At 37.4% G+C, this 11,254-nt stretch overlaps 1 protein-coding gene across 1 annotated transcript; it reads right to left on the bottom strand.

Moving 5' to 3' along the window:
* Positions 1-3,052: 3,052 nt before the first annotated feature.
* On the bottom strand, positions 3,053-10,969 carry LOC121369713 (tyrosine-protein phosphatase 69D-like). The gene is made up of 6 exons (XM_041494765.1): positions 10,834-10,969; positions 10,185-10,345; positions 7,371-7,500; positions 5,799-5,875; positions 3,696-3,830; positions 3,053-3,196 (listed from the first exon to the last, which is right to left on the bottom strand). Exons 1-6 carry the CDS (start codon positions 10,967-10,969, stop codon positions 3,053-3,055), a joined length of 783 nt encoding a protein of 260 aa, XP_041350699.1.
* Positions 10,970-11,254: the final 285 nt, after the last annotated feature.

The raw sequence follows: 11,254 nt of genomic DNA, 5'->3' as shown, positions 1-11,254 counted from the left end.
AATACAAACTAAACAACTGTAGACAGCTATGCGATTACATTTGTAATCCTCCTCACACACCCACAATTATGACACACACACACATACACACAATTACACACACACACACAGACAGACACAGACATAGAGAGAGAGAGAGAGAGAGAGAGAGAGAGAGAGAGAGAGAGAGAGAGAGAGAGATGAGAGAGAGAGGGTGGACAGATGGTGGACAGGTGGCGGGTGGGGATGGGGGCAATAGAGATGACGACGACGATGATGATGGTGGTGTTGTTGGTGGTGATAATGGAGAGAGAGAGATGATGATGGTGGTGATGACGATGAAGAAGATGGTGGTACAGATGATGATGATGATGGTGGTGGTGGTGGTGATGGTCGCGGTAGAGATGATGGTGGTAGTGGTGATGGTAGTAGATATGATGATGGTAGTGGTGGTAGACGTCGTAATATATACCTCCGACTGCACCATAAGAGGTCGGTTCTCCCTCATCTTGAGTACAAACTGGAAGATGTCAACATTGTCCTCCAAACTGTGCTGCTCTATAAACTGTATGAAGTAGTCCAGCGCAATGAACGTCCCAGTCCTTCCAACACCAGCACTGAAAAGTTGTTATCAGACAATAACCAGACAATATTAAAGACGAAGGACCCGTTTAACGAAGCAATGTTAGCACTAAGATCACCTTCAGTCCATAGCTACCTTATACACTTTAGATGATTTGTTTTACTATATTTATTGACGTGTGTATTAACGTTTTGGATTAACCAATAGGCGATGGCAATATTAAGGTATCTCACTACATCTGACAATTACAAATGTTACATGGCAGACAAAATAATAAAATTAATTTTAAAAACTAGACAGATAGACAAGAATTGAAGATTGTTGGTGGGATATATGTATGTGTGTGTGTGCGTGTGAGAGAGAGAGAGAGAGAGAGAGAGAGAGAGAGAGAGAGAGAGAGAGAGAGAGAGAGAGAGAGAGAGAGGGAGAGAGAGAGAGAGAGAGAGAGAGAGAGAGAGAGAGAGAGAGAGAGAGAGAGAGAGAGAGAGAGATTGATTTGTCACAATTTGCAACTATAAACTGTTGAATCGTTTTGAACATCACAGCACTTTCTTGATCGTCGAAATTTGAGTTTCTAAGTAAAAGTGTTTTGAAGTTTAGGTTGGAATAGGCAGAGAGAAATTGACTACGTCGTCTGTCATATATTGAAGATTGGCCTAAGAAATGTCCAGAATTCTTAATAGGATGGACACAGACAGATTGAATTGTCTGAGATAAAACGTGTAAATTTATGTCCGTTAAGTTCGCTAATACGTAGTAGAAAACGACAGTGTAATATCTGAGATCACCTCTCACACGTATAAAAATATGATGGAATTTGTATTTTATTTGCATTTAAATGTTTTTTAAAGCAACTTATGGATAAAATATTTATAGTATTGATCGGTAGTTTGTTCTCAACACCAAAGTCGCTTTATAAACGGGGTCCAGACAATTATATAGTGGTTTGTTTACATCTTAATGCAGACTTAGTACAAGATTATTGCCATATCGTACAATGAATCAAATACATCAATTAGACCGGTAAAACGAAAAAAAAACAAAGGGCAAACTTTAAGATCATATTTTATAAAATCAGGGGATCTAGACGTTTTTTGTCATAGGCATCTGTACAATAATCATGTGTGAAACATGGATACCACGTTCAGCATTCTGGATGCACGCGAAACGATCAATATGTTAACTATTGTAGTACCCGCAGTGATGGATAAGTGCGACTGAACAACTTTTAGTGCCTACTGTGCTGGGCAGTTGATATGTGACTATTTACAATATCTCCACTGATGGGAAGTTGATATTTAACTATTCATAGTTCTTCCGCTATGGGTAAGTGATATTTAACTCTTTACAGTAACTGCAGTGATTGGCATGTGATATATAACTCTTTAAAGTACACCCAGTGATGGGCAGTTGGTATTTAACTATTTACAGTGCCTGCAGTGATGGACAGGCGATATTTAACTATTTATACAGTAACTTGCAGTAATGTGGAGACGAGATTCTACTACCATCAGTAGGTGCAGCGATGTGGAGAGGATATATTTGCTTTCAGTACCTGCAGTGACTGGAGGGGAGGGGGGGGGGGGGGCGTAATATTTAACTATTTATACAATACCTGCAATAATGTGGAGACGCGATTCAACTATGTTTAGTACTTGTTGGGAGGATATACTTATTGTCAGTACCTGTAATGATTGGGGGAGGTGGGAGATACTTATTGTCAGTATCTGCAATAACTGGAGGAGGTGGAAGATATTTACTTCTTTCAGTACCTGCAATGATTTGGGGAAGTGGAAATATTTATGTTCAGTACCTGCAATGATTGGGGGAGGGTGGAGTATTTACTTTCAGTACCTGCAATGCACAACCGTTGGACCAGGATCACCTGTTGGGCGCGCTCGTCTGACGTCACAGATGAAATTTACAACATCAGTGGGAGTGAGGTTGGCGTCATAGTCTCTCCAGTCATGCATGAAGAAATGCTTCACGGTTCGTTCACATGTTCCCTTTTCATTTTTAATATAAAACACGTTAACACTTTAATGGATGTGTTGTTCATCGTTGTAATTAATACAATGTAGGAAAATAAACACCAGATAGTTCTTGAATAAATACTGTTTAATTCACTCAACAGATATTCTGATATTAAATTCATAAAATTATATTATTTATAGTCGTGGGTAAATCCACTTCTGTCAGTTTATTAAATTATAGTTGTATATATACATCACACCCTTCTACCAAAGGATTAGATCCAATTAGATAAAAATACAATGACACGTATTAATAACAAGAAATGTTTAATTCTATATGTACTTGCAATATTTCGTTAAAGGTAATTTGCATCATCACTGATATACTAAGTAACGGCGCACACTACCAAAAGTTGTGGTTTGGAATCCATGTCAGTGGGTTTATATACAGATGCGCGCGCGCGCGCGCGCGTACACACCACCATACATTTCACTATGTGTTGCTGTCAATATAACACTAATACCATGTCCTTACCAAACAGAGTTTGAAGGTCTTTAAGGTAGATGTGGTGAATGTTTTCTTATCTTCCAAGGTAATCATGATGTCTCCATACTGACTTGTAACATGCAGGTCTTCAGGCCAATACAGAGCACATTTGTGCTACAATAACATTTAGTGTATCATTATATAAACATTACGACTGATAAAATTATTGATACCTTAAATTAAGGCGTTTATATTTAAAACTAAATACATTTTCAATCTAAAAAGCACTTTAATCATTAACCCATTGGAACACAAACACTATTTTGCTGTCATATTTTAATTCATGGTTCCACCTGACATATTTGTAGGTGTTTTGAAATAATCGCGTTTGAAAATTCAGTTCTATTGTATTTGAAATTTGTAATACTGATTATACATCACAGTAAATGCTCCACTCCTTCAGAGACCTAGTGAAACAATAGAACCATATAATTTTCATCTCGTGAACTGTCCATGTATATTATGCAATGCATTCATCAGGGATGTTACTGGTGTTTTTTAAAATAATATTTTGATTCTTATTTCTATAAATACTGTTAAATTCAGACAGAAGGAATGCCAAAATGGATCAAAATAAGAATTCGCATTGCTTCCCAAAATGTAACTAGCATACCTTCATTCCCTCTTTGACTCCAGTGAGCATAACGATAATTGGCACATTTCTTTCCCAAATCATCCTCCAGAAATCGTTGATGGTCGAATCTTGTGGGCCCTGTGTAGCAATGTACTCCCTGGGCGAGTTGTAACCCTGAATAGTAATATATGTTATTGCACATGATGCACATGAGTTTGCAGTTATTTTAATGTATAACGTTGTATTATATATTTGCCATGGTGGAAATATGGCGTATAAAATGCAGACACAAAGAGCTGACCAACAATACAATAAAATTAGCAAAATATAAATAACAACATATTTAATTATCTTCTCGAATATTAAAATAAACATTTGACCTTTGTTTCGCTTTCAAAACCATTTATCATTCTGTCCTGGACAATTATACGGGGAAAGATTGCAGTCATGCAAATAAAGTTTGATGTTGGTTCTTTGTTTTTCTCACCCACAATTCCAGAGCAGTTGCTATCAGTTTGAAGTACTGAATTGAAACATAAAGACTAGTTACTTTGATGAAATACTAAAGGACGCTTACATTTGGACAACCAAGAACACACTGGATGTATATAATTAATATTCTATACAGTAATCTGTAACTTTCAACAAGAACTACCATACATTGTTTTAAGAGGGATGTTTTTAAGCAAACTAGACATAATTCGAGGTTGGTTTTTCGTTTTCAGGTCCGTGAAGTGTATTTGAATCTGAATAACAAAACCATTATTCATGATCAAGACCATGAATGGGCATTTGGCAAATTAGTGGTGGATTCTACGAATCTCAACTCAGTGTCTCGTCTACAGAAGTACAGCCATTCCCAAGGAGATCCTTTACTGGACAGTACATATTTCCTGCACCGCCACAAAGAGGACTACCAGTCATAGACTAGTTTACTAAATCAAAACTAACACAGGCTAGAGCTCCATAGAATAGTTTAACGACCATCCCAGCACGAAAAATACATCGGCTATTGGGTGTCAAACTATGGTAAAAGCAAAACATTAAATGATGAACCACATCAATATAAAAATTCAAGATTTAAATAAAACATAGTATAAAGGACTGTGCAAAAATACAAATATCACAGATAGATAAATTAAAATTTAGAATAAAAGTCAGTATCTCGAAGAAATTGTAATAAAAGTTCTGGATGGAATCAAAAATATTCCATCACATTTCTCTGACCAAATATATCTTATCGAGTTTCTTTCAAATACTTACAGTCCGCCCAAAATGTGGCGTACCGTCAGAGTACACTGACCGTGCTCACACTGAGGTGGAGGATCCGTCTTCAAAATAAATGAATGGGTCAAGTAAGTATGACCGATGCGAGCACGACACAAGACTATTTTATCCTTCCTGCACTGCCTACAGGAGGACTGCCACTCTCCAAGACTGGCTTGGAAGCATGAAACTTGTTCGTAACAGCACAGTCACAATCATGTTGCCACGTCGTAAAGATAAATGTATTGATACTATGTTTAAAATCAGTATAAGGTACACCAACCCTAGCATGAGGCAAATCCAAAGCAGACTTGGCAGCTGAATCTGCCTTTTCATTATCCCTGATGCCAACATGGCTGGGCACCCAACAAAATACAATATCTTTATTGGCAATGGATAAAAAGACACTTTTGTATCACCATCCTAATTAAGGGATGGTCCAGCTTCATATTGCGTAAAGCTTGAAGACACGAAGATGAGTCAGTCCATAGAATAAATAAATTTGTGATAACATGAACTGTCAAAAAAGTGACGACATCAGGTGTTTGCAAAATGTGAGCATTGCTTGCCCCACCGTTGGCACCCGTCGTCAGTACTATCTCCACAGTTGTCAAGTGGGGGTCATAATAAAACTGATGACTTGGGGAGGACAATGTATGGGCCCAAATGTCCTGGTCCTGTCAGAGGAGGTTTGTGGTTATGCTCCTGTAAGATAATTTCATGTATTCATATACAGCCTTCCCAACCGTGGCCACTTTGCCACCTACTGTTCCGCTTCCTTAGGTTTTATTTTCATTTATGATAGACCATAGTTAGCTTATGTACGTATTAAGCTTATCATTTGTAGATGGCTTAGATTTCCAATGTTCTACTCACGGGAATAAAATTGGCGTTGATATAATCAGAATTGTCATCCTCATCTATCGGCAACAGTTTCACAAGATTATGGTCATCTATAAAAAAAAAATGAATGTTGACAGAATAATAAACACTTACTTGATCTTAAGTGATAATTTTGATGCTATACTTAGTACTAATCGTTATTCCAGCCATCTAAATATGTTGGCTGTAACAAAATTCTGTGTGGTAGTAACATTCTAGCTTATTATAGTTTCTTTATTTCTGTTATTATTATAATATTCTATTTATTCCATTATTATGATTTATCTATGTCTTGCAATAAAATATATATACATGCTAAAATGTTGACATATCTATTCTTCACCCGGTTATGTTCTAAACTGGATATCTCGTGTGCTCTTTTTGGACTGTTTTCTTGGAGTTCCTATAATACAAAAACGTTAGGGAAGTAAATATCATTGTAGCATAAAAACAATTTCTTACACTTAAAAACAAAACAAACAACACGATCGCCAAATGTTTGCTAGTTTTGCTGACAATTAAGTTAAGGTTTCTTACGTCCATGCAAGTTATATATCAATGATGTTATGCAATTAAAAATACTGTAATTATGAAGACAATGCAGATCTATAAACCAATGAAATATCAAATAACAAAGACAGCATTTGCATAATATGATGCATTTCTGTTATATATACTCTGTCAAAAAAGAAACGCATAGGTGATAGGAAAAGAAGAAAAGTGTTTGATTTTACAAAATATCGGGTTTTTTTGTACAATGACCATGTTTGTTAATGTTCCTGGAATGGGACAGCATGCCCAAATGCACCCTAAAACAAATTTAACGCATGTTGTGGCAGGTTGTGCGACAATTGCAGGAAATCGGCGTGAAATAGTCAGATTTTGGCGAATGCACGTGTAACTCGAGGAACAGATTGGGGTAGTGATGGGTATTTAAAGCTGCAATGCTCGCAATGATGCCTCATTTCCATTTCGACGTAGACGAGTTACAAGATGCCAAGACTAAGCCTGCCGAATCGAACATTGCAATAGGCCGCCTCCACTTAGGTGAATCGCAGTCGGCAGTCGCACGCCACATGAACGTCCATCAGAGCACCATTTCACGTCTTTGGGACAGGTACCAGCAGTTTCAATCAGTTGAAGACCGGCCCAGATGTGGAAGACCTCGCATAAGAACTGCAGCACAAGATCGCTACAACCGGGTTCTGCACTTGCGTCACCGAACTGCCACAGTAACAAACACTGCTGGACGCATACCTGGTTTGAGAAGGGTGTCTGCACAAACCATTCGTAAACGACTTCGAGAAGCTGAAGACCGTATGTTGGCCCCGTCCTGCGACGTCAACATCGACCTTTACGTGTTCGCTGGTGCACGAATATACAGGGGTGGAACTTGGGAAACAGGCGTCGAGTATGGTTAAGCGACGAGTCACGTTTCCTTTAACAGCGACGTGATGGACGACAACGTGTTTACAGACGCCGCAATGAACGTTTTGCCAACAACTGCGTCGCCCAAGTTGACAGATTCGGTGGAGGTGTCATGATGTGGAGAGCCATCTCATACACCGGCAGAAGTGAACTTGTGTTCGTACCAGGCAACCTGACAACTGTACGCTACCGGGATGAAATTCTTCGCCGTCACATGCTTCACATTTCGGATCGACAGAGAGAACTCTTTCAGCAGGACAATGCTAGGCTGCATACGGCATGTGTATCAATGGATTTCCTACAGAATGAGAACATTAATGTGCTGCCATGGCCATCAAGATAGCCAGATCTCAACCCCATTGAACATCTATGGGACGAACTGGACAGACGTGTACGCCAGCGTGACCCGGAGCCTCAGACGCTTCCGCAACTGTTACATGCACTGCAGAAAGAATGGGCTAGGGTTCCACGTGCCGTAAGTCCATAGCAAGAAAATTGTCACATACTCATGTCACATTTTACTGTAATACGATCATAAATAACGAAATTATGCCACTTTGTATTAAAGAGATAATTGCATGAATATTTCGCCTATGCGTTTCTTCTTTGACAGAGTATATTAAGAATCTTATAATTTATTATCTTACATTTTCTACTTCAACATAAAATGATACATTTATGTTTGGTCGAAGATTCGCCCTTCATGCATTGTAGAGTATGAGTTATAGTTTTAAAGATCTTATTTCATTGACAATGGGATTATTGCATGGCAGTGGCTTTGTCATACCTTATACTCTTTTGTAAACAACAGGTTAGAATCTCTATGCAGTTCGTTCAGTTTGCTGCTGAAGTTTGCCATCTTAATTGGTCTGTAAATAATGCATTTTGGAGATTAGAATGAAAACACTAAATATAATAGTTTATGAAATCATATAAAATGTGAAAAATGAAAACGTAACAAATAGAAATGGAACCTTTAATTGTTTGATATTTAAAATAAATTAATTAAAAGCTTAAATAACCACATGCTTTAGAAATGCATAAATAAATGTATAAATATTAATTAAATAAATAAACTTATTGTTGAAATACCTACATGAACCAATTTTATAAATCATTCAAATCATTATACAAGTATGAATAAATACGGTCTACACGCGTATTTGTTAGCGAGAAAAGTTGATTAAGCGTTGTCTAATAATATCTCAGCTAATTATCTTTGGATTTGGATAAAACGATGTGTGGATAAATCGATTCTTGGGCCCGTGCTTATAAAATAGTAGAGTCCTGACTCAATCTCTAATGACGTCACACACATACAATTTGTATGACATTGCCATGACGTTTTACTAACACGTTTTTTTTTATTTTGCCAAAAATATACATTTTGTAGGCATACATATATATTTATAGATAAAATAATATAATGTGCACATTGCGAGGAATGGTAAGGGGCCGTCCATAATTTTCAACATTTTCACGAGCGTACAAACCATACACTTTTGACCACCCCCTCCCCCCCTAAAAGTGTACATCCTCAAATGAAAAATGTTGATCGACATTTTTCATTTTCAAAAAAATGTACGCTGGCCCCTTAACCCCCTCCCCCCGCGTACGGTTTGTACGCTCGTGAAAATGTTGAAAATTATGGACGGCCCTTAAGTAGCAATGGGTTAAAATCGATAAAAGTCAATAGTAAATGGGTAATACATGCACAGCAATAATATACAATATAATATGTCATGCATCAATGTTGTCTGTTCTATGCGTGGTAAAATACTTAGTTTAATCAGCTGTTTTTGAATTCTCGCTTGACAGCAGTTGCGATAATATAATTTAAATGTTGATGGTTTATTATAATAAAAAGGTTTAATATATATCTCTCTTATGGTACTGTAGAAAGGACACACTAGAACAACGTGATATTCGTCTTCTACTACATTCATATTGCACAGACTACAAATTATATTATTCCTGTCAATATTGTGGTATCTGCCCGCTTCTATAAAGAGATTATGGGAAGATTATCTATATTTACTCAAAATATGTTTGTATTTCAGAGCAATAGGTTTCTGAAGGTAAGGTTGTAGGCAATAATTATTAACAACGAATTTGTATAACAGACATTTTGGAGAATTGTTGAATACAGCAAACATAGATTGGATATATTGATCAGTCATTCTCTGTTTGAACAGTGATATAAATGTATTGCAATTTTCTACATTTTGATTATACTATATGTGACCAAAACCATTAGTGAGAAGCAGGTTTCGTATTTGGCTAACCCACTTAACAGAACGTGGTTTTCTTATGCACTCGTCATATGGCATAACACTAATTCAAAATACAGTTATTTGTATTCAACAAATTTATTCAATATTTAACAATACGAATGTTCCTACTTATGTACAAAAGTGATGTACCTAATTCAAATTAGACCATCATATTAATAGTTCTCCTTTTCACGCCTAAAATACGTTTACAGAATTGTAAATGTAGGATCTCTTGACTATTTCCTTTGTTAAAACCCCAAACTTCACAACCATTTAAAAAAAAAATACTGCTAACATATGCATCAAACTATAATAGTAATGTTTCTGCATTTAAGAAAGAGTTACTAGTTTTACCAAATAAAGCAGCCAACATAATTATTAAAAAATAATTGCATTTATGTTAACTGAACTTACTTTAAAAACATCGAGTGTTTTACGAAAACAATGGCTGATGTACTAAAGTAGACCCCTGCGTGTGCTGTAACCTCACCGTGGTGCAGGGGTGTAACATTCTTTTTGAGAATGGCCAATACAGCATACCTCCACTTTTGAGTATATGAACCATGTATCCCTGGCATGATTGTCTGGTGGTTATCCGCAGCTTCCTATCCCCTTGTTGGACTCGGTGGTGGGTGGGGAGCATGGTTGATGATTATATGAACTAAATTATGGCTCAAACCACATTAACTTTCGATGGGACCCTGAAAATGATCCACACTGAAGTGATTTCTTTGAAATCTTGGCCAAGGTTTCTCGTCATCGGGTCTTCCGATAAAGGGGCCTTGAAGAAACTGTCGCCTTTTGCGATCCAGAAAGGGTTCGAAGGCTTGGCCGTCGAGCCTAAAACAGTTAAGACATTGAGGAATGGCTCATTGTTAGTTGAATGTTCAACAGAGAGTCATTGCAGAAATCTTCTTAAATCTAAATTGATATGCAATATTTCTATCAGTGTGAAACCTCACGCTACTCTAAATTCATCTAAAGGAGTAGTTCAGTCTCGGGATTTGGAAGGTTTAAGTGATGATGAGATTTGCGAAAATCTCTCTTCACAAGGGGTTACATCAGTCAAGCAGATTAAGGGCTGTCGGAACAACGAACGTGTGCAGACGAACACCTTGATCCTTTCATTTAATGTGCCTACACTTCCAACTTCAGTTAAAGCAGGTTACTTGAATATACCTGTTGTACCTTGCATCCCTCAACCCTTTACGGTGTTTCAAATGTCAAAAGTTTGGACATGGACAGAATACATGTCGCAACAGATTGACATGTGCTTGTTGTGGTTAGTTTGACCATGACAGTAAGACAGGCCAAACTATGATATGTACCAATTGTAAGGGGAAACACTTTGTGTACTCGCGAGAGTGGCCAAAGTGAATAGTGGAAAAACAGGTACAGCAGGTAAAGGTAGAAAAATGCCTGTCTTTCATTGATGCTAGAAAACTTGTAGAGTCCTCGACACATGCGGCATTAGGTAAATCATATGTCACGGCTGTCACAGTTTCTACAACGAGTATAGCTATTCAAACTGATTTAACTTGGCTCAACAGTGAAAATACATTTAAGAAGATTTCTCATCCAGAAGATGTCAAAAAACAGACTGCTCAAGCTGTTCATAAACAAGTTTTAGCATCTACTCAAGTGTATTTGGATTCTAAGAATCCACCAAGAGGCTCATCATCTGGGGAGCCAGAATCCAGTAAGCCTCCGTCAAGAAAAGACACTAAAACAGAATAAGGATTCTGGTTG

The sequence above is a fragment of the Gigantopelta aegis genome, chromosome 4, assembly GCF_016097555.1.
Source record: "Gigantopelta aegis isolate Gae_Host chromosome 4, Gae_host_genome, whole genome shotgun sequence".
Taxonomy (NCBI): Eukaryota; Metazoa; Mollusca; class Gastropoda; order Neomphalida; family Peltospiridae; genus Gigantopelta; species Gigantopelta aegis.
This window is presented reverse-complemented; position numbering and strand designations above follow the sequence as displayed.